General features: G+C 28.5%; 2 protein-coding genes across 4 annotated transcripts in view; both read left to right on the top strand.

Annotated features, from left to right (window-relative positions):
• The first annotated feature begins 2,799 nt into the window (after positions 1-2,799).
• LOC122506255 (octopamine receptor beta-1R-like) overlaps positions 2,800-25,795 on the top strand; it is an 848,536-nt gene continuing 825,540 nt past the window's right edge. The window contains exons 1-2 of one of the 3 annotated variants that reach the window (XM_043618346.1): positions 2,800-2,961; positions 3,830-4,105. The gene's annotated coding sequence lies outside the window, so the exon portion shown is untranslated. Of the gene's footprint in view, positions 2,962-3,743; positions 4,106-25,795 lie in introns of those variants that run through there. The other 2 variants (XM_043618344.1, XM_043618345.1) reach the window with 2 other exon arrangements.
• Positions 19,013-20,731, top strand: LOC122506267 (piggyBac transposable element-derived protein 4-like). The gene has a single exon (XM_043618360.1). It carries the CDS (start codon positions 19,013-19,015, stop codon positions 20,729-20,731), a length of 1,719 nt encoding a protein of 572 aa, XP_043474295.1.

Raw genomic sequence — 25,795 nt, 5'->3', positions numbered from 1 at the left:
TTTTGCACCTCAGGGATTATTATTATTATTATTATTATTATTATTATTATTATTATTATTATTATTATTATTATTATTATTATTATTATTATTATTATTATTATTATTATTATTATTATTATTATTATTATTATTATTATTATTATTATTATTATTATTATTATTAGGGGAGACTGGGGTAAACCCGCGCACAGGGTAAACCCGCTCACTAGCGATTTGACGCTATGAACTCAACTTAAGATGGAAATATTGGTACTGTGAATAGTACTTAACATTCAACTTATATTAACGAACTTTCGTTTAGTTTCATGAATTCAACATAGAATCAGAGACGATCAAATGTTTTTACAGGTGTCAGAAAAAAAACGTATTTTGGATTTTTAAGTTTTTCGATCATTATTTTTTAGTATTAATTTATCTGGCAAATTTTTGTTGTTGCCATTGGATGTCCTTCTTCGATGTATATATATAGTTTTGTCTTATTTTAAAAAGATTTAATTAAATTTATTCTGAAATGTGAGGAATACACTCGGGGTAAAGTCGCTCACGTGAAGTCGGGGTAAAGCCGCTCACTTAGTTTTAAATTTAAAATTTAGAATAAAATAATTCCCCGTATTATATTTCAACAATAACACAATTTATGACTTATTAAAACCAAAATTATAACTACATTTCACTTTCTCTTAATAAAATATAACACTATATTTAAATCCATAGTTGCAATTCATGAAATCTATGTTCATTATTTATTAAACCAATTTGTTGTTTATAGAATTGTTTATATTACTCATAAATTATCAATAATAAATCATACTTAAGACGGGAATAAGACGAACTTTAATATTTAAAAAATAAAACTGTTCCGTCTTGAAAAGATAAAGTGAGCGGGTTTACCCTGGAAAATTGTGATTTCGAAATTTGGTATATGTTTATTAAAAAGTTTCTCTAAGTAAAACTAAAAAAGATAAATCAAAAACTCTTTTTTATTTTTTTAGTATTATTATTATTATTATTATTATTATTATTATTATTATTATTATTATTATTATTATTATTATTATTATTTTAAATCAAATAAAATTTTTTAATTAAATCAAAGAGGAAATTTTCAACATTAGTTTTAACAGGCTGTTTCTTTCATTACACCTGAAAAATTGTGTTTGATCGAATAGATGTTATTTGGATTTTTGCTAAATAATACTGTTTTATATTATGGCTTTTAAAGCATTTAGAATTCTACAAAATTTCGTGTAGAATCAATTTTATATTTTCGAAAGTGGAAAAATTATTAATAAAAATACACTACCGTCCGTGAGTATCAGGACGCCGCACCCCTTCTTTCATGAGTGGAAAAATGCTTAAAACGTAGAAAATAAGAATTCTCGAAAACTTATTAACTTTTTTTAGGGTTCTTGGTCTTGTTTCAATCTCTATTCAATGTAGAATCTAAATTAATTAATGGTATTGTGATATAAATTTTTCCAAAAAAATTTGAAACTGTGAGTCGGATAAAAAAATTTTGAAAAACAGATTGACACTTTTTCAAAAAAATTTTTTTTTAAATTAAATAATTAAGTTATTAAAAAGCTTTTTTGAATTTTAGTATATCTATTAAATGAACATATTTTACATTGACCTTTTTGCCACTTTAATATTCATGATAATTTTTTGAATTTTTTTAATCTTACTTTTACGGTTTTAAATTTTTTTCGAAAAATTCATTTCACAATACTAGTTAATAATTTAGATTCTACATTAAAAAGAGATTAAAACAAGACCAAGAGCGCTAATAAAAGTTAATTAGTTTTCGAGAAATTAAAAAATTACGAAAAGCATGCAAAATCCAGTATTTTTTCTGTATCTGACAAAATAGTCAATGATAATAATTCTTCGATCAGGTGTCAGTCTTCATAATTTTATTAGCTTTCAGGAAAAAAATACGAAAACTTTTTGTCATTCTTATTTTCTACGTTTTAAGCATTTTTCCACTCATGAAAAAGGGGCGTCCTGATACTCACGGACGGTAGTCTATTTTCGATACAAAAGTCAAAAATAATTTCTACTTATAGTTTGTTTTGTTAGTAATGTTTAAAAATAAGCTTGTTTCTGATTTTCAATTTAGTATTTAAATACTAAAGATTGGTTTAAAATGTATATAATTAGTGTTAAAGAAAACAGAATATGTGATAACCTATAAAAGAAAGAAATAAATGTACATAAAAACGGAATGAACACAATAAATAAAGGAAACTTTAAAAAACGGAAACGATGGAAAAACTAAACTGAGAAGTCTTTTTTATTTGACAGTAAAATTAAAGTTTTATCATTTTAACGCATACAAGTAAAGAAGCGATTAAAGTAACGCGCAAATAGTTGCACGCAACGGGTGGTTGCTTCAATTAAAAGAACCTCAACATTTTTTTCTTTTATTAATGAAACTTGCGTGCGTAGCTTTCTTAAAAAGTCATGGTGGATTGAAAAAAGAAATAGAGAAGAAAAAGATAATAATGAATGTGTCTGATTGTTGAATGTAAAAGGGACAGAGTGAGAGAGAGAGAGAGAGGACGGAGGGGTATATAAAAAGAAAGCAGGGCCATTGTACGGATTTTCCGGTCGCAAAAAAGGCGCTGGATCACTGCCGAAGTATAAGGTATAATATAAGCTCACCAGTATACATCAGGGGTTGATGGGCGCATGAAGTGAATATTGGGGGATGGAGAAGCGGGGGTTTGGGGGTATCAGAGGAAAACCAGGAAAGTGGGAAAAGCTCGTACCACTTCCACCCGCAGTTCACTTCGGTCTCTTGCCAGCCGTGCAACTGACAACACAATGTCATGGCTCGTGATTTTGGCACCTTAATCTTTACGCGCTCTCTCTCAATTTCTCAATTTTCATTGTGATCTTTTTATTTATTCTTTTCTCCCCATACGGTTGGAAAAACTAATTTTACACAAGAATCAAGTAAACAATATTTTTCAAATAAAATATTTTAAATATAATTAAGAAAATAATATAAATAAATTAATAATTAAATTAATGAATTAAATTATTGAAATTAAATTAATTGGGTAAAATTATTTGTTATAAATAATACTAATAAATAATAAAATAATATTTACATGGAATTAAAACTTGTAAATACAAAATATGAATTATTAAATAAAATTAAAAATATAGTAAATAAATCGAAATATAAGTGTAAATAAGTTTCGAAGGGAATTAATTACTTAAAAATTAAAATAAAATATATCAGTACGAGAGAAAAAAGTTTGAATTATTTAAAAAATTGTGAATGAAAAATTATTTTAAATTCTAATGAATCATTAATTACTCGAAAAAATTAAGTAGTTGTTAAATATAAATGATTAAAGAAAAGTTGAAAATAAATCCGCATGGCCTATTTTTAAGATGAGAACAGTTCATTGAAAATGTAATCACATGTTCAACAATTAATTAAATTACTATAAAACATGTGAATTAACTTAATTTTTAAATAATTCCTTCTTAAATAAATATACACAGAATTTTATTTTAATAAGACTGAATAAAAATTTGAAGATAATTCAAAATTTCAAAATTAATTAAATATAAAGAGACACAAATATATTAATAATAAATTAAAATACTTGTAAAACGTAAATAATAATCGGTAAATTCATGTTAAGAATGAGTGGTTTTTAAAGAATAAAATGTAAAAAAGTTTTAAAATATCAAAAATATAAAAATTTGTTTTTGATGAAATATTAGAAATAAAAAATATTTATAAGTTTTTTTTACTGGGAAGGGTGGAAAAAGTAAAAGATTGGTTTTTTTCATGAAAATTGAGAAGGGAGTCATATAGGTACAGTTTTGGGGGAGTACTGTACTAAAAAGAGGAAAGGGATATAATAAAGTGAAATGAGAAACGTGTCAGTTGATTACAAATATGTGTTACCGTGGATCATATTTAATGGTCAGTGTTAGGCAAGAGATTTTAACGACCATATTATTGGCTGCTGCATCGAAAGGACCATTTTCCGCTAATGTGAAAATTATGACCGGTCATAATATCCAAAGTATAATGACAGTTCATCCTCTGCTTTATTCCTTCAACCTACTTCAAAAAGTAGGTAAAAATTGTAATATAATATTTCACTTCTGAAATTATTACCTTAGTTTCTGCTTCTTATGGTTTTATAATTTTTTTTCTCAGACAGAAAAAATAATTTTTATAAAGTGACCAGCAATTGTTAAATAAAGTACGAGTGGAGGAATTCATCTTTAGTATAAACGAACGACAGAGGAAAAACTTAAAATCATCCTTAGCGAAAGATAATTAAAAAAGTTTTAATTATTTATAATAAAAACATAAATAAACATTAGGATTAATAGTAAATAAACAGAAAAGGAAAACCTGTATGAATAAATCAAATAAATGAAAGCAATACACTTTGTAAACAATAAATAAATTAGAATAGTTAAAGGAATAAATAAAATTCTCAATATAATTAATTACTTGAAGGAGAAAATAAATAAGACAAGAATAATATTAATTATAGAAAAAAATAAATAAAATATCTTGAATTTCAAAGAAAGAAAAAAATTAAATAAAAATAAATAAAATAAGATAAATATTATTCAACAAAAATAATTTTAAAATGCTTTCACTACCTATAAAGAAAAGAAATAAAAAATTATTATTCTTCACCATAAAAAATATCTAAAAACTTATTATTTATGAATAAAACAAAAAACAATTTTTACGTATTGATAAAATTTACAAAACTAAATAAAATATTTACGAACAATGTGCTTTCAATTAATTAATGAGAGCAATGAATAATTAGAAAATGGATATAAAAATAAAATTTAAATAACTGCAAAAAATTAAGGAAATTAAAAATACTTGATAAGTGACAAGCAGATGTTCTCAATTTTTATAAATAGAACAGAGAAGCGTTACATTTTTTAAATCGAAGGCGACGAATCATTCTTATACCTTTTTTTCTGCGCCACCATTGTATTAATAAAAATTACGACTCGATTAAATATCCGTAAAAAAATAAACACTAAACGTTTCTATTTTAGTTGTAAATTCATTATATTCAAACTTATTTAAAAACTACAGTTTACTACTACATTTCGTATTAAAAAAATAAGGCAATAGAAAATTACTATTTTCAAATAATATTATTTGCAACAACAGTGGACAAAATTAACCACAATGAAAATTGTATATGAAGAGATGAATTTTTAATTTGATCGTGACAATAATTATTAGTAGGGGAGACCAAGGTGAGTTGGAACGATTTTTACATTATCCAGTATAACTCAGTCAAAAATTGTCCTATTTTTATGAACTTTGTATTTTTGGATAGGTAGTTTCGTGCAGAATGTGAATAAAAAATGTAAAAAGTTGTAAGGGTTTGCGAAAAAATTGCAAAATGCAAAACAGTTCCCGGTGTTACAACTCACCTAGTCCCAAGGTGAGTTGTAACAGTTGCAAATTTTGTGATTTTAATTAAAAAAATTAATTTTTAATATGCTTAGTTTAGTTAGTAAAGTAAATTTAATTAGTTAGTAAAGACATCTTACTAGTAGAAACGAATAAAACAATTGTTTTAATACCTTAATTTATTTTTGAAATTAGGTTATCACATATTTCGTTTTCTTTAACACTAATTAGATATTTTAAACCAATCTTTCGTACTTAATTACGATCTATAATTGATCGTTTGAGCTTTATAAAACCTAAAAATAATATTACATAATATATTTTATAGAAATTTAAAAATAATACAATTTTGTCTGAGAATTTTTAAATAATTAAGGAGTAATTAGAGTAAGAAAATTTATGAGATCAATATAAATTAAATTAAAACCAAAAACTAAATTAAAAATGAGCAACAAGCTCAATACAATAACAAAAAAACGTATAAATAGAAATTATTTTTAACTTTTGTATATGAAAGAGCAATTCGAAAAATGTTTTTGTTAATATTTTTTTTCCTTTGGAAAATATGAAAGTGATTTACACGAAAATTTGTAAAATTCTAAATACTTTTTAAAGCCATAAGATAAAACAATATACTTCAGCAAAAATCCAAACACTCTATTCGATCAAGCACAAATTTGCGTAAACCTAGGTGAGTTGAAACAGCCTGTTACAACTCGCGTAGGTGCGAAAAACTGCATTGGTTCGAATAATTATTTTTTATTTTAAATTTTGAGACTAACACAAAAAAACAAAACCATTTCATTAAACTATAGGATATCCAACAGTTATTAAGGTAAATATTAGAATAATAAAAATGAAATATGTGTCGAATAATAAAGTATCAAAGTTTCGGCCGAAAACTTACTTTTAGCAATTTTTTTGCACACATATTAAATACATCTCAAAAACTTTTCTCAGGTGGTCAAGTAAATTTGCATTAAATAGTGCATCAAAAATGTAATAAATTCACGATTTTCAAAATTTTTAAAAGAGAAATTGGCCTTCGAAAAATTGGTTTTGTTACAACTCACCTTGTTCTCCCCTATTAATTATGTAAAATTAAAATTTGGAATTTTGAAATAGTATTAATTATAATTTTATATTTTAAATAAACTAAAAAGAAAATTTAATTATTATTAATATTTTGCTCTATTAGTATTATTATGGCAATATAAAGATAAATAAAATTCTCATTATGTTCATTAATATTAAAATTATTATTATAATAGAAAATAAAATTGTATAATAACAATAAAAATACGATTGTATTATAATTTATCAATTTCTTTAATAAATAAATGTCTTTTATTTATTTTTTTCACTTCCTTCCAAACTGAATATTTTCATAGAAACAATCAATACATTTACTCCCTTACAGGATAAATAGTTCCCGAGTTTAGTTATACATATTTTCATAAAATTCTACATGGGAAGTGTTAGAGAATGTACCATTTTCAACATTTATTACATAAAAAAAATATTTTGGACCAGGAATAATAAAAACAAGAGAAAGAACGTGAAAAAAATTATAAGAATGGGAAAAAAATTATATGTAAGATTTGTCGATTTGTCGTCAAGTATAGAAACTTACTCGTAAAAATACCATTATGTACACGGAGAGACCGAGATTACTAATTTTTCTATAAAATCACACTAGAATTTACTATTTTCACATTGCAACCACCGGAAATAAGGGGACTTTTTGTATTTTTTACTATTTTCTACACTAAGTCATTAATCCGACAAATGTTCACCAAATTAGCAAAGTTTCTTACTATTTCGTCCAATAGTTCCAAACAACTGTAGTAAACTCAGAAGTGTTGTGTACGTAAAATTACTATAGTCGTTTGTAAATGCAGAAAGAAAGAGTGAAAGAAAAAATACGGATTTTTGTCGCCGGTTTCCCGTCAATTCTTGACTAATCGAGGTAAACTGGAAGGATTTTTACATACACAGACACACACTTATATATTTGTTGGATAAATATTTGAAGACACACACATGTTTATTTCACTTATATGTATAGACGCGGTTAATTAATACACTAATACACAACTGCACGCACGACAACGAATTTCACTGAAAGTATACATCTCTGTTTTCTTAAATATTGAATGACGAAAATTTACAGCACTTACGAGAAAGCAGTTTACTTTTAACAACTTATTATAAGACATAGTTCTTGGGACAGGAATAAATGCAAAATTTATTAATTTATAATGGTCAATTTCTGAGATAACGAACGACCTACGTTTCACTTTATATTGAATTATTGTAGATAATATCCAAATTTATTTTACATACGCGAAACATAGTCACTGTCAATGATCGGATGGCATCGGCTCATTTACGGAGATTGACGAAGTTAGCAACCAATAAAAATGCAGGCGCCATATGACTGCAGTCGCTAGCCACACTTGCTCACCAAAAATTACTACAGTGGATAGTAGGTTTTAGTGGAAAATGTTTTCATTTGTCAGATTTTGTCTAATTAAATTAGAGAAAACTATAATCAATTTTTGCTACATTTACAACTCTTACACAAAATATTAAAACTTGCTATTTCAATGTAGCAAATTTATCTATTTCTTTTGTAAATTTAGCTGATTCTGTAGTACATTATGCTAAAAGTCCCCTTATTTCCGGTCATTGCAACCATTTTTAGTAATTTTTACAAATGTGGGTCTTTCCGTGTATTTCTTATCGACCACATCCTGTTCTCATAATTCAGTAATGCTAGGCACTCTACAACATACGTTAGTATGTGCATGTATATATGAATATAATAGTTTCCAATTTACCAACATTTTTTCACAGTGCGCACGGAAAAAAATTAATCTCTAAACTTGAAATAATATTAATTTGAAGTCCAATGAAATATAAGTGTATCTAAATTAAACATTATAGTCACAATTACTGTGATAAGTTGTGTTTGATTCTGTCAAACTTTATACCAGAAAACGCCATAAATTCACATCTCTGATTTAGAGATTTGTTAATTTCACAACTTTTTTTATATGAATTAGGTACATTGTGTTTTAAGTTAATCAGAAGCATGCAGAGAGCACAATGGTCCAGCTGTTATATTCTTAGCATTACATCACTTTCCAATTTTACATTTTACAACCGCGTTTCTGCATGAATTTAAACCATCTTTTGAATTTAGGTAATTAAGAAAATTCCTACTCGTTGTATGTTGGCCTATTTTGTAAAAAGTGTCTGTGTTTAGAGAAAAAGTGGTTGAAAAATGTTTATTTACCTATTTCACGTCATTTAAATCAGTCAGTGTCGTATTTTGTCGGGTGATAATTGTAACCTACAAATTTTACAGACCTTCCAAGGCCGTTAAAACAAAAATATGAAATAAAAATATAAAATTCGTATTGTGTTTTAAAAATATCCAACTACTTTTTTATACTTGTCAATGTATAGTTCATACAGGGAAAACAATATAAATATTTTGTGAATAATTCTCACTCTAAATTGTGATAAATTATAAATTCTTATTACATCGAGTTATTACAAAAATAAGAATTATATAAATATACGACTAAAATTTTTAATATTGTTTATTCAAATAATATATTAGATTTGAATTTATTCAAGTAAGTTAATAGTTTAGAACATATGTTCCATATGTAATAAAATTTGAGATTCCTAATATCATTTTTAGGCATACACGGAAAAAAATAGTCGCAGAAATTTTCAGCGACTAATCGAGGACTCTCGGATATGAACGAATCTTTTATAGACTTTTAGAAATGTTCTACGATTTTAGCAGAAATTCTCCAAAAAAAGTCGAGGACTTTCTAGAAACCTAGTAGCGGAAAACAGTCTCGGAATTATTCTAACACTTCATAGAAGCTTTCGTCGACGAGTCGCGGAAAATGGTGCGCACAAAAGTTGCGCGCGTTAAAACCAATAAACACTGTTTTTTTAACATTTTTTTTAACAATTTATGACAATTGATTGTCAAGATTATTATTATTTTTATTATTCAATGTGTCGATATTAATATATACATTAAAAAATTCTAAATAATTTCCGCGACTGTCAATTAAAAATTAGAACGCTGTAGAGTAAATTCAGGTTTGTAATTTTCCGCGACTGTGGCGGAATCGGTTACATGCGCGTGGAGTCTTCATTTTCTTCGACAGTCGCGGAAAGTTTCTTCAAATGTAGTCTATTTCTTCAAAAACTGTGAATATGATTTTTAAAACACTTTCCACTAAATCCGAGAGTCTTCAACAAAGTCGAGGAAAATTTCCGCGACTTATTTTTTCCGTGTAAGAAATACGTGTTCTTCACAATACTAATATTCGGATTAGATATAATACCAAATTTCAGTTTTAGTGATCTGCTTACATCTTACGTCCGATTCCAGTGATAGTTTATGCCTAAATCTCAGATTTAATCTCTAATTTAGAGATTAATTTTTTTCCGTGCGTAATGCGTATAAACTGTCGATGAAATTTCACCAAAATTGAAAATGTAAAAACTAAATAGTTAAAAAGCTCTGAGAGAATTTTAATTTGAATGAAATGAAACAAACATTAAAATGTTTTGTTTAAGAAATTATAAATTTAATTTAAGAAAATCGATTCAACGTTTTGAGGATATTGCGTATTTCTTTTTTATTTTTATTGTAATTCTGTAAAGCTAGAGACTGTAAACACTCGTATAAGCCCGAAGGGATGCATCTTTGATGTGAAAGCTTGCTGCGGTCTGCGCAAGAAGTATACGTCTTTCTCCAATGTATAATTCATTTATATTTATTAATATTACCTTTTAATGTTTTACACTAAAACTTCTGCAAATAAAAAAATAAAAAGAGCAGAAAGAAATTTTCTAAATTCTTACTTTAAATAAACTTCTAGGGTGACTGTGTACTAGAAGTGGATCATATTCACTTCTAGTATGATTGATTAGTACATATTGATGTACTAATCAATTTTTAAGTTTCTTACTTTGACTTTAAAGTCTTATAGCCGATTCCACAACTTTTTTTAACCGGAGTTTCATTCGATGAACTTAGTTTAGAAATGTAATTGGACCGAATTCACCGACTTAAACTCTGGTTAATATAGTTGTAAAACTGGCCCTTATTTTAGCAAGATTTTTCCAAAATACATAATAAACGTAACAAAAATAATAACATAACAAAAAATCTAAAGTATGTACTTAACACTAAAGGTGTGAAAAAAAATCGAATGGCCGAGCCGAAATTTTTTTGAGTCTAGCGGAACATGATCAATTAAAAAAAATTTTTATGATCATATTCGGTTTAAGCGACCCCAAAAACGTAGGAATAAAGGTGTCTGTCCTCTGAAATTTTGACGATACATTCTTCATATAGGATTATCCTTCTATTTGTAAAGCTTGAAAAATTTTGTCCATACGGAAAAAAAGATAATTAATGCCAAAGTTGTGTAATTTTTCATGTGAAGCGTTAGAAGTACATTGATTAACATGAAGTCATGGGATACTTTCGTAAATATTAACAAAATAGTTGATTACACATTTTATTCAAAAACTACAATCAAATACATAAAAAAATTGTGAATAATTTTCAAGAAAATGATAATTTGACCGTTCTGTTTTTTTGTAATCAAATGTTAAAGTAATAGTTTTATAAAATTTTTTTCTGCTTCCTTCAATACAGAGTTAGTGTTCGATAAACTTATAAGAGGGTATTTGTATTAGTAAGTATAGACAACGCTCAAAACTAGGGAGCAGGTAGAGTTAACCAATGTACTACCTTAAACGGGGTTAAATCATATATGAATATATTTGAATAATTGACATTCGATAGGGTTATTTTTGTTGCTCCTTCTTTTCATCCTTCAAAATAGGTAAAAATTACTACCTTATGTTTTTTGTGTCATAGTCAATTTATTTAGTTTTTAGATCAATAATATTAAATTCATCGATGATACAGGTTTTCCAATATCATTTTTGTCAAAAAATCCCAAATTCCAGTTTTCTATGCAGTTAGAATTGAAGGTTCCCATATGGATTTATAATATTTACAAATAGAAACCTGTGTGTGCCCATACAGGGTGAAAATTTTATCTGTATAGCGGTACAGAGCAGTTCTACTATTTTTCAAAATAGATCTTCTTACATTACAGAATGCACAATGTCACAAAGCATACTGTACTCTGCTTCCGAATTTTTGTTCTGATCTCAGTGTGGTTCGAATGGGAAACGATTACAGAACTGACTTGTAGTGTTGTTAAATGTGGAGTGTGTACGTGCAAGTCTGACGTGAAAGTGTGGGTAGTGACTACGTGACTATAGTAAATTACTTTCTTGATTAGGGTTACCAGACGATATTCACGTAAAGAAGGACATTATTAACCAAAATATAGGACAAAAGAGGACAGACAATTATAAATAAAGTGTACAAAAGTAGGACATTGAAATTTTTGTATTTTACTCTAATATTAACATAATTTTATTTTTAAATTAACATTTTTTTAAAGCCGGCTGAAGCCAACAGTCGCGCTCAGCACCATTCTATAGGCGCCATCAAACTTAGTAATCTATTTAATGAAATTAATAAATAAAAACTTACTAAATTTGTTGTTTAGTGGTTATAGATTATCAAATAACAATACTCGATGAATTTTTTAATCATTAAGTATTTCTGAATTTGGTGGAGAGGCATTATATTATTGGTTGACGCTTATAGATTAGTGCCGACTACGACTGCTAGCTTCAGTTTAATTTTTTTTAATCATATTTCGCTTTTTGGCAATTTAAAACTTTTAATACACGGAGAAAAATTTTCTGTTAATGATTACAATAGTCGAAAATTACTGTTCGGATATGTGACCATAGTAGTAGCTTCGTTATTAACTGTTCTGTAAGTCGAATATAACCATTAAAAATTTATTTGAAGTAAATACGAACTAAATATAAGTGAGCACAAAGTCCATGTGACTGATTACAATAGTCTGAATAAGAAGGAAATCTTGGATTCTATTCACATTTGCAGCAGTCTAAGGGAATCAATGATACAGACAGTCGTAGCCTTTACAACAGGACTATTGTAAAATAAGGTGACCGGCCAGTGTCTGCCTTCTTATTTTACTATATATAGTCCTTTGTAAAGTCTAATAATATTGCTTCATTTCTGATTACAAATGACTGTTGTAAAGTAAAAAAAGAAAATTTTCGACTAAAATAAATCTTTTTTTAATTATAGTGACTTCTAATCATATATTGCACATTTTCATTCTTCCAAGACTCCTAACTTCAAGATTAATTATATTCTCAATCTAGACAATTGTATTAAACACTAAGTACATAAATCTAATTTAAATATAAAACGCATAACCTATAATAACGATCACTATTTAGGGGCCGTCCATAAATTACGTAACACGTTTTTAGTGAAATTTTGAATCCCCCCCCCTCCCCCTATGTAACAAGTTGTAACAAAATCGTTTTACACCCCCCTATCAATGTTACGTAATTTTTAAAAATATTTTTTTACAAACGTTTTTCGAAACAAATTTGTTTATTACTGTTATTTTTAGTATTTATATTGTACAATAGCAACCCTGCCAGATTTGGAATTACTATATGTCCACTTTTAAAGTGGACAAATGGTAGACATATGGTAGACAGACGGTAAAAGTGGAAACAGACTATTTAGAAGGTGTTTGATAGCAAAAGGAAGTCTTGAATATGTAAAATGGATGTTTAGAGAATAGATTTTAGCAAATATTGCAATAAATAAATTTCTAAATAATTAATAATTACTTGAAATTCCTGACAGATTTGATAAACATAAATGTATATGTAGGTGGTTAGACTTTAAATAGTAGAAAAAAGTTCATCAAAAAAACTAAAAATGTTAGAAAAAGCTTTTATAATTAATAAATTTACTATTCTACAGTCGATTTATCCATTATTTAAGTTGAATTAAATCGTAAATTGTTCAATTATTAATAATAAATATGCGAACGGTGAGACCTGTCAATGTATTGGTAACATGCGTGATACTTGTAGCAGACTACGATTCACTACGATCATATTCTGAACGGCGGAACGAAAGGAACTGATTTGGATAAACGCGCGAAGTTTCAAAATGATGTGTAAATATGGTAAACATTAAAAAAACTGATTTCTTTGATTTTAGAGATATTACTAATAAAACATATCTTTTACCTTTAGAAAACGTTTTTTTACAACAATGTGATCAAAAATTAGAAATTTAGCAAAACTTTTTCGATTATTAAAATAAATATATTTATTTAAATAAATATTATTCAAAGCTAAAAATCAGTATTTTACTTAGAAAAATAAATTTGAATAACAATTTTTTAACCAATTTCATGTAAAGAAAATAACCTGAACAATTAATTTTGATTGAAAATCAATTATTATTATATTTAGTAGAATACAAAAAATAAATCCTCCTACTTTAAGAAAGCAATTTTTTTTATTCTTTGGTTCAATAGCACAAAAAGGGAGTAAATATTTAATTTTTAAAAAGTTACATTTAGTCTTAACTCCTTAAGAAAACAAAGACTTCTGGCCAATAAAAATAAACACCTCCTATTTTCAAAGAGCAATCTTTATTTGTTGTTTGAGTTAAAGAAAATAGAGAAAGTGATTAATGTTTGAAAAATAACACATATAATACCAACTCCCAAAAGAAAAAATGGATGTTCTAGACCAATTAAAATAAAATTAAAACTCTTCCTTCCTAAAGAAAAATATTTCTTATTTGTAGCTTCAATAGAACAAAATGGAGAAAATAATAATATTTAAAAAAGATAAAATTTAGTCCCAACCCCCAAAAGATAAAATGGATGTTTAAGACCAATTAAATTAAAATTTAAACTCCTCCCTTTGAATAAGAACTATTTTTCATTCGTGGGTTCAAAAGAACGAAATGGAAAAAATATTAAACTTTAAAAAATATAAGTCTCAACCCCTCACAAAAAACTGCTATTAGCCAATAAAGAAAAATTAAACTCCTGCTTTATTTTTATTCATTGGTTCAGTTAAACAAAATGGAGAAAAATTTATTATTCAAGAAATAAAACGTATAATTCCAACCCCCAAAAGAAAAAATGGATGTTCTAAACCAAGTAAAGTAAAATTTAAACTCCTCCTTCTTAATCAAGGCTTTTTTTCTATTTGTGGATCGAGCTAAACAAAATGGAGAAAAAATTAAATATTTAAATTTAAAACATACCATTCCAACCCTCAAAAGAAAAAATGGATGTTCTAGACCAATTAAAATAAAATTTAAACTCCTCCTTCTTAATGAAACCTTTTTTCTATTTGTCGGTTCAATAGAACAAAATGGAGAAAATATTAAACTTTAAAAAATATAAAATTTAGTCCCAACCCCTCACGAAAAAATAGACTGCTATTAGCCAATAAAAAAAATCAAACTCTTTCTATATATTTATTTATGGGTTCAGTTAAACAAAATGGAGACAAAATTAATATTTAAATTTAAAACATACAATTCCAACCCCCAAAAGAAAAAATTGATGTTCTGGACCAATTAAAATAAAATTTAAACTCCTCCTTCTTAAAGAAACCTATTTTTCTATTTGTTGGTTGAGCTAAACAAAATGGAGAAAAAATTAATATTTAAGAAATAAAACATTTAATTTCAACCCCCAAAAGAAAAAATAGATGTTTCAGACCAATTAAAATAAAATTTAAACTCCTCCTTCTTAAAGAAGGAGAGTTCTTCAATAGAACAAAATGTGGAACATACTAACTTAGTTTAATATTTTCACCATTTTTTGTTTTCTTATATAACTTAGTTTAATATTTTCTCCATTTTGTTCTATTGAAGAACTCTCCTTCTTTAAGAAGGGGAAGTTTAAATTTTATTTTAATTGGTCTAAAACATCCATTTTTTTTGGGGGGTTGGGACTAAATTTTACATTTTTTAAATATTAATATTATCTCCATTTTGTTCTATTGAAGCCACAAATAAAAAATAATTTTTTTTAAGAAGGAGGAGTTTAAATTTTATTTTAATTGGTCTAAACTAAATCATCCATTTTTCCTTTTGGGGGTTGATACTAAATTTTATCTTTTTTAAATATTATTATTTTCTCCATTTTGTTCTATTGAAGCCACAAATAAGAAATATTTTTCTTTAAGAGTAAAATACTTATTGGGTCAAAATTCGTGAAGTGGGCAACTAATTTTCAGTTGGTCAATATTTTTTATAAAATTTATGTTTTTCTGTTTGAAATAATAAATAAAAAATACAAGTTGAACAGTTTTGCAAAATTCGTTTTTTTGTTGTACATATTGTTAAACAAACTTTTTTGCATGAATTTAGAAAAGTTTTTTTTTTTAATAAAGTAATAGGTAAAATTTAATGATTTTTGGTATGATTATATAAAGATAACACGATTTTTGATTAACATTTTTCATTTTAAAATTTAACGTAATTTGATAAAATTATAAACAATTTATTTAAACAAATGAAAATAAATGCAACTTCTCGATCTGTTATTTTATTTTTCAAAATTGAATATTGTTCCTTATTCAATGCCCAAGTATTACCAAAAAGAAAAAATTGGTATTTTACATTTGTTCAAAAGAAGTAAATAATTATGTTAATAATAATAAGCATTAAAAAATCATAAAATCTTAAAAATATTTTTTTTAGCTTCATTAATTAACAAAATTAATTATAAAAACCTATTAAAATAATGTTTGAGTGTTTCTGATGTATAAAAAAAGTATAACAATTTATTAAATTGTTTAAACAATAAATTGTTGTTATTTTTTTAAATCTGCATTTAGGGCTGGAAACTTCTATTTTTTTCTCAATAATTGTGCAATTTGTCAAGAGTAAAACATCTGGTAATGATAAAAAATAAAAAATAAATTAATTAAACATTGTTTAAATAATTAATTGTTATTTTTCTCATAAGGTGTACTTAGGGCTAGAAATATCTAGTTTTTTCTAAATTCAATCAACTGAAAAAATTAAATAAAAAAATAATAAAATAAATGTTAATAAATTGTTTAAACAATGGTTAAATAATAAATTTTTAGTTTTTCTATTATACTTAAGTGTTTAAGTTATATAAAAAATGTCACAATTAAGAAAAAACTAGGATTTTATAGTTTTAAGTACAGTAAATTGAAAAATTAATAGAATAAATTGTTTAAACAATGTTTAAATATTTAATTCTTTGTTTTTCTTTGATACTTAAATGTGGTAGTTACAAGAAAATGCACAATACAGAAAAAACTAGAAATTTCTAATCCCAAATACACTTTATGAGAAAAATAACAATTAATTGTTTAAACAATGTTTAATTAATTTATTTTTTAGCATTACCAGATGTTTTACTCTTGACAAATTGCACAATTATTGAGAAAAAAATAGAAGTTTCCAGCCCTAAATGCAGATTTAAAAAAATAACAACAATTAATTGTTTAAACAATTTAATAAATTGTTATACTTTTTTCATACATCAGAAACACTCAAACATTATTTTAATGGGTTTTTTTAAATTAATTTTGTTAATTAATGAAGCTAAAAAAATATTTTTAAGATTTTATGATTTTTTAATGCTTATTATTATTAACATAATTATTTATTTCTTTTGAACAAATGTAAAATACTAATTTTTTCTTTTTGGTAATACTTGGGCATCGAATAAGGAACAATATTCAATTTTGAAAAATAAAATAACAGATCGAGAAGTTGCATTTATTTTCATTTGTTTAAATAAATTGTTTATAATTTTATCAAATTACGTTAAATTTTAAAATGAAAAATGTTAATCAAAAATCGTGTTATCTTTATATAATCATACCAAAAATCTTTAAATTTTACCTATTACTTTATTAAAAAAAAAAAACTTTTCTAAATTCATGCAAAAAAGTTTGTTTAACCCCTTGACTGTGAGGGTACGTCTATAGACGTACATTTGAAAGTGGGCTTCCACTGTGAGGTACGTCTATAGACGTACATACAAAAAAATTGATAAAAGGCAGAAAAAACAAGTAAATTGACGTCACACATACGTTACTTATGGTATTTTCGACGCTGAATCCGAATCTGAAGTCAAATTTTAAAAATTCGAAAACCAAAATCCAATATGGCTGCTCAAAAGTAGACTGTTTTGAATGATACTTTTATTATATTAAATCTCAGGCAGCATACATTATCATATCAAAATAATATCTCACACAATTATATCAAAATGTTGTCGACGTCGCTGGTTACGAATATGAAGTTAAATTTTCGAAATTCAAAATGGCGGATTTGGATCCGCCATTTTGAATTTCGATGACGGACTAATTTTTTTTAATTCATTGAATTCGCTTGAAACTTGTTACTCGGGGGTTTTCGAGGTCGCTGATTCCGAATATGAAGTTAGATTTTCGAAATTCAAAATGGCGGATCCAAAATGGCGGACATATTTTTTTTAATTTCTTGGATTCGATTGAAACTCGTTACTCGGGGGTTTTCGAGGTCGCTGATGACGAATCTGAAGTCATATTTTCAAAATTCAAAATGGCGGATCCAAAATGGCGAACGTATTTTTTTGAATTCATCGTATTCGCTTGAAACTTGTTACTCGGGGGTTTTCAGGGTCGCTGATAACGAATCTAAGCTCAGATTTAAAAAATTCAAAATCGCGGATCCAATATGGCGGACATATTTTTTTTAATTTCTCGGATTCGATTGAAACTTGTTACTCGGGGGTTTTCGAGGTCGCTGATGACGAATCTGAAGTCAGATTTTCAAAATTCAAAATGGCGGACGTATTTTTTGAATCCATCGTATTCGCTTGAAACTTGTTACTCGGGGGTTCTCAGGGTCGCTGATAACGAATCTGAAGTCCATTTTTAAACATTCAAACTGGCGGATCCAATATGGCGGGCGTATTTTTCCAATTTATCGGATTCGCTTGAAACTCGTCGTTACGCTCTTTCTTTATTTATAAGAGCAGAGATTTTTCGACATAAAGACATGATTTCTGAATACTCTCTATTCATAGAATGTAATTTGCACAAGTCACATCGAGAGGAATGTAACTGCATCTCCCAAGGGCTAATATTTTGTTTTGCTATTTTACGTTTCGATGTTTTAAATCGATTTACATTTTCAGGTTAAATATTTTTATTACAATATATCACGCTATTATAAATTTTGGACAGTAAAATATGTACAATATTCATTGAACATCATTTAGGCAAATAGAAACGCGTAACTGTTGTATCTTAGTCTTTTTAACGCTCGTCTTTTGTTTTGATATTTTACATTAATCAACTTTTCCATAATAAAAACGTTTTATTATCGTATATTCGTCTTATTAAAATTTTGGATACTTCTACATTTATAATCTTCATAGAATTTTATTTACTCAAATTGATTCGAAAAACAGTAAGTATTAATCCGACTTCTATGTGTTTACCTTTCGTTTATTTATTACGCGTGTTAGTTACCGGCATCAATCAACTTTAATTTTTTTTTATCTCTAATTATATTTTACAAAGCCTTTCTGGTACTGATTCGAAATGTCAAGAGGGTGGAAAAAACGAAAAATTTCTGATTCAGATTCAGAGGTAGATATTAGCAGTAGCGACGAGAGCGATGATTTCTTGGTAAGTGAATCGGGTTCTGAAGATGAAACTATAAATAATGGTAATGATCTTGAAGATGAATCATGTGAAGAATCTGAAGTACCTTTAAGTACACGTCAGTCAAACTTAAGATCAGATTTTAAATGGACTGATCAAAATGTATTTAATCCTGTCATATATCATTTCAAAGACGACAATCATGGAGTACAGCCATCTTCAGGATTAACCTCTAGAAATTCTCCGGTTGAAATTTTCAAAACAATTTGGGACGAAAATCTGGTAGATATAATTTGCGCACAGACAAACACTTTCGCAGAGAGTAAAAAAAATAACCTTATGGAGCAAGGGAAATTGAAGAAAAACTCTCGTATATTAAAATTTTCTCCTGTAGAAATTGACGAAATGTATGCCTTTCATGCCCTTGTAATTTTGATGGGTATAATTAAAAAACCAGAACTTTCGATGTACTGGACAACGGCTCCTACTCTACAGACTCCAGCTTTTAAAAATTGCATGACATATGATAGATTCCGATTAATTTTAAGTATGTTGCATTTTCAATCCGATTTCGATGATGATAATGATGCTTTGGTCAAAATTCGTCCTGTTTTAGAGTACTTGCTGGAAAGATTTCAGGCTACTTACCGCCCAGGAGAAAATATTGCTATAGATGAATCCTTATTGCTATGGAAAGGTCGACTGAGTTTCAAGCAATTTAATAGAAACAAACGAGCCAGATTCGGAATTAAATTGTACCAAACGTGTGAGTCAAAAACTGGGTATTCCTATAATATAAAAGTGTATATTGGAAAAAGAGGAAACGAGTCTTATATTGATAAACGTATTGGAATTTCTGGACAAGTAGTGAAAGACATGCTCTTAGATCTTGGTGGGCAAGGACGTACGTTGTATATTGACAATTGGTACTCTTCGCCTTCTTTATTTTACCAACTGCTCAATGAAAAAACTAATGTCTGTGAGACGGTGAGATTGAATAGGAGATACTTACCAAAGTTCAACACGAAATGTATCAAAAAGGGAGATATGAAAGTATTTCATACTCCAAAACTCTGTCTAATGGCTTGGCATGATAAAAAAATTGTGTCTATGCTAACTACAAAACATGCTCCAGAATTGATAGATACAGGGAAAAAAAATCCAAGAACTGGAGAATCAGTAATGAAACCCAACATTGTTATGGCATATAACAGCTACATGGGTGGAGTTGACTTATTAGATCAGAGTACTTCAGCTTATCCTACTACCCGAAAAACCATAAAATGGTACCATAAAGTCTATTTCTATTTGCTAAATGTCGCAATGTACAATTCTTATGTCATTTTCAAAGCTCTTCATTCCGACACTAAAGTGACCTTTTTAAATTTTAAAATTCTTATAGTAGAAGACCTGCTAAAAGTACATCGTAAATCACAAAACATTTCACGAAAACAAGTACCAGTTTTGCAAAAGAAACTGACAAATTTTGATAATCATTTTCCAATCAGTAAAGGTAGCTACAAAAATGCCAGACAAAAATTTCGACCATGCATCGTGTGTCGGCAGAAGAAAATTAGAAAAGAAACAGCTATCATTTGCAAAAAATGCAATGTGCCTCTGTGTGCTTTTCCTTGCTTCAAAGAGTACCATACGTAGAAAATTAAACCACTATAAATGTTTACGACAACATTTATAAATTATACGTTAAAAAAATGATTTTAATTAATTTAAATTTTTATAAAAATCAAAACACAAAAATCCAAAAAAAATAAAAAAAATAAAATAAAAAAAAATTTTTAAAAGGAGTGTAAAGTAAACACCCCTGTACTTGAGAGGAGTGTAAACCGTAAACCTCCCTGCTTCAAAGAGTACAATATGTAGAAAATCAAACCACTATAAATGTTTACGACAACATTTATAAATTATACGTTCAAAAAATTATTTTAATTAATTTAAATTTTTATAAAAATAAAAACACAAAAATCAAAAAAAAAAATTAAAATTAAAAAAATAAAAAAAAAATAAAAAAAAATAAAATAAAAAAAAAATTAAAACAAAGGAGTGTAAAATCCTACCGCAAACCTCCACGTGGTACACTCTGGGGTTGTAAATAAATATTAAATAATTTACTAGCAAACTGCGGGGGTGAAATTAAATTTTTTTTCATTCATAATATTTTCATTATTTTTACACTATATTTTATGACGGTTCTTTTAATAATAAATTAAAAGTTATACAAAATTTAATAAATCATTTTTCCCTTATTCGTCACAAATCATTTTCTATTGCCAACGTGATAGTCAGACGCCAGTTAATTTTATTATTAAAAATTAACAAAAATTAAAAAGATATGATATTCAATAACACGACCAAGTAACAACAATTTCACTATAATATCTCAAAGGAGATTCCGTCAGGAAAATAACCAAAAAGGGAAACTTGGTCATTTGAGACACGACTCTTGTCAAACAGAAAATTATACTTACTAAATCTCAAGTCTAAATAATTACTAGATTATAATTCCTTGTTATTCTTTTGACAACCAAAACACAATTTCTTTTCTAACAAACCTTTATTAACAAACTATTAAATTCTCCACATAACACAAGTCAACTACATACAACGTCAATATTCCTTCGTACAATATACTCTTATACTTTTTATAAATCTCATAAGTACGTCTTATCTCATCAACATCCAAATCCAACTAACTCAAAAATGTGCTTTTGTCGTCTGCTACATTTTTCGCGATACGCCGATATACACTTGTCAAAAAGGGGAATTTACATTTCTCTCTACGCCTTAAAGTCAAAGGACTAAGGCGCTAAACCCAAAATCAAATAATTATTAATTGAAATTGTAATAATAAAAAGAAAGTAAATAATGAACATATCATGACGAAACCACTTCGTCACAAAACTCCTCCCTTGAGATTGAATCTAACTCTTATGCATTCGAACTCACATCAAAAACATACAACTCATAACAAATCAAATCAATAAAAAAAAAATACTTTTTTCATTTAACAATACTAAACAAAAAAAAATATAATAATTAACTAAACATTATCCTACTTCAACACATAAAAAAAATTTTACAAAGTTCACTTCACTTATAGTCTTTAATTCTTGGTTCTGTTCACTGCATCAATTTCTGGATGGCCATGTTGATTGTTTCCAGCGGTAAGCAGTTCATTGCCATTGTCAAACTCGTACGGCAATTATCAAATTCTTGGTCTCCTCTCTGTATGGTCCTAATTTACCGTAAGAAGGTCGTCGGTTAGATTCTGCTTCGTCAAGAATAGAATGGTCCTCACACCAAAAAGTAATTTGGAAATTTTCCAGGCTCATTAACTGCATTCGAATCCTTGTTTACTTCCCAGGCTCAATTTATTGACTAGATTAGTCACTACTTCCCTCTAAGTTGTCTGCCGAAATTTACTCAAGTTGAGACATAACTTAAAAATAAATAAATAGTTAGTAAAAATTATACTTGATTTAACCAGGTTAATATTTCTCTAAGTCTGTGACATGGATTTTGGGATTTCTACGGCTGTCTTTGGTTCGTAGTACAAAAACTAAAGGAGATAATTATTTGATAATTTATGAGATTTCCTCAGAACTAAGTCACCGACTTTAAGATTAATTTCAACAAAAATGACAAAAACTAATTTTTGTCATAGTATTAAGTCTGTCTATTTTTCTCCTTGTCAATGAATTTTGTCACCAAGTATCGCAGTGCGTCAAGTCGTTTAATCCTGTCAATCCATTCCTAAGGTGAAATCCTTCTGTGATCAATCAATCCATATTGGCGATATACCAGGTCTAAGTTGAACATTCATATTCCAGGTTTTGGAAAAGTCACTACCCAGAATGATGTCTAGTGTAACTGAATGAAGAATTTTGTTGTTGAGTATGTCCGTCTACAGTAACGTTCAATTTAAACAACCCTGTAGTCTCTCTCGTACCACCACTAGCGATCCTTATTGAGGTTTTGCATGGTTGTAGTTGGCTCCTATACGGCTCTGTTACTCTGTTGCTGATCACCTATATCATTGCTCCAGGGTCAAAAAGTGCCTCATAAGATTTGTTGCCAATGTGCATTAAAAAAAATCGTCTTTTTTTTTTTATTCGGCTACTGTCTACATCCTTGTCAATTTTAAGGTATGGGTCAGTTGTGCCCTTCACAACCTCTCCCCTCCCTTGGATCATTGATACTAATCCCTTGTCAGTATCATTCATCCCCTCAATTAAACTCCACTTAAAGAGTGGATCATTATTCCCACTCTTGACCTCAACATCACTAAATGAAAAATTAAATGAGTCTCTCTCATTCTTACATCCTCTTTTATCACATGTCAAAAATTTGAATGAGTTTTTCTCATTTAACTCCTCAGTTTCTACCCTAACTTCGCTTCTTATGAGTGGTTTCTCCCCACTCTTGTCAACTACTACCATGTCACCCATGTCCCAACTGCAAGATGCACCTTCATTAATAGGGAAAGAATTTAAACCTTTAATTTTGTCAGTTTCATCCCTATTTTTCTCAATAATATTAGTTTTCTCTTTGTTCTGAAAAACTTTAATTATCGAGTGTGAAGGGGGTTGGCGGGGGGTACAGGCATCTTCTGCGCCCCCCATGGTCCGTTTCCCAAAACATTCCTTATATTCACACAAATCGGGCAACTTAAGAAATTTACCCCTGGTGTTTTGCAGGCTAAGCAAAATTCAGTCTGCTTTACTCTACTGGGGCAGTGCGTCGCAATATGCCCTTGTTGCTGACATGCAAAACAGATTCTCAAAGGACATTCTGACACTCTATGTCCCACTGCTTGGCAAGAAAAACATGCACCATAGAAGGGAGTTGATGCACTAGTACTACCAGTTGGACAAACTTGACCTACTGGGGCAACGACAGTATTAACAGGGTTATTCTGTTGTTGCTTCTTCTTCCAATTATCCGCTACCATGGCCGCATACATCATCGCTGGATTCGGCACTGGTGTTGGTGTCGCAATGGTGGGGGTTGTTTGGTTGAGAGCGTCGATTTTTTTAGTAGTTTTCTCAGCCTTCTTTTCCCCCTTAGTCTTCTTTTTCATCTTCTCTCCTTTCATTTTATTTGCTTCCTGACATTCACTCAATTCTGTTGCACCCTTGTCTTCCATAGCCGCAATATCGTTTTCATGTTTATTCGTCCCATGCGTCTTGTCATCCTTCTTGGTACCATGAAATGCAGCAGCCGGAAAACGCATCTTGTCTTTCGATGGTGGGGGAACATATCTGTCGTCCAAGTCCTTTACTTTTTCGTATTGTCGTAAATTCTTTTCTAATTTGGTCAAAGATTCCAAACCAGATGAGTCAACTTGTCTACGATAAATTGGCGTAAGGCCTTTGTAAGCTATTTTAACTTGTTGTTTGACTGGTATGGGTCTCTTTAAGTGTCCCATTATAAGTCTTAAACTTGTCAAATAAGAAGAAATCTTTTCTCCTTTTGCTTGTGTCCTAGCCCTTAATTCATCAATAACCTCGTCATCGTCAACTGTAGTCAAAAATTCTCGTCGAAAAGCTCGCTTGAACGCCTTCCATGTCTTAGTTTCTCGTCTTATGGTCCTGTACCATCGACTTGCATTACCTTTTAATACACTTGGAATTGAGTTTATTAGATCATCGTCATCTATCAACATACAATTTCTACAATCTTCCAGTCTGTTGAGAAAATCTTCAGGATCAGCATTATCTTCATTAGAAAATTTAATGTCCCAATTAATTAATATTTTAATTGTTTTTGACCTACTGATTGTCTTACTACTGTCTGATCTAATAGAAGATTCACTTGAGTCGTCTAAGTCAGATTCACTAGATGAATCAGTGAATAATGTTCGTCTTATGCTCTTTTCTTTGTATATTTTATTGGTTCGTCGTTTGCGTTGGTCCTTACTACGAGAAACTTTTTTCTCCCTAGTCGAAATATTTTCGGGTTCGTCTGAGTTATCTGTACTAACACTAACTCTCTCGTCTTTAGATATCCCCCCTTTGGACAGATGCTTTTGATTAGCCTGTACTAGTCGGTGGATATTTTGGTCACTTCTCTTCCTAACTAATTTACTCTTATTATGAGTGTTCTGGGAAAAATGTACTTTCTCAATTTGTTCAAAATTTTCATTTTGATAATGAGACAGAAGTTCTTCTCTTTTTAAATGAGGAACCACGTCATTTAAAGGACACTCAAAATTATTTTCCTGTCTAGTAGGGCAATGTTGCTCGTCAGTAGGGAAAAGAGTATTAGTCATTTGTTTGTTTAATTTGTTTAAATGTCTGATTTCGGGACTGATACTGAGTCTAGCGACTGATTGTCGTAAACTAATGACATTTGGTGCCATTGTAGCCGAAACAATAGGTTGAGGTGCAGTCATAACTGTAGTAGTTACGGACAATGATAGTGTGTGGGAGGTTGTAGTTAAAATAGAAGTAGTAGGGATACTAGCTGTCGTCATAACTGGGGTTTGAATCAATATTGGGGGGCTCGGTAAGGACTCGCTTGTCGGACTTTGTCTACTATACGAAGAGTTCCTCTCTCCCCTCCCTGATATTGATTCTTGATTTTGATCAATTTCTCCCAAAATACCCATGTCTCTTAACCTGGGATTGGTAGTCTCCTCACCACTCTCACTTGTCTCTCCTCCACCCCTTGTCTGGCAAACATTGGAAATTTCCTCCTCTT

The sequence above is a fragment of the Leptopilina heterotoma genome, unplaced genomic scaffold (assembly GCF_015476425.1).
Source record: "Leptopilina heterotoma isolate Lh14 unplaced genomic scaffold, ASM1547642v1 Lhet_40, whole genome shotgun sequence".
NCBI classification, from domain to species: domain Eukaryota; kingdom Metazoa; phylum Arthropoda; class Insecta; order Hymenoptera; family Figitidae; genus Leptopilina; species Leptopilina heterotoma.
This window is presented reverse-complemented; position numbering and strand designations above follow the sequence as displayed.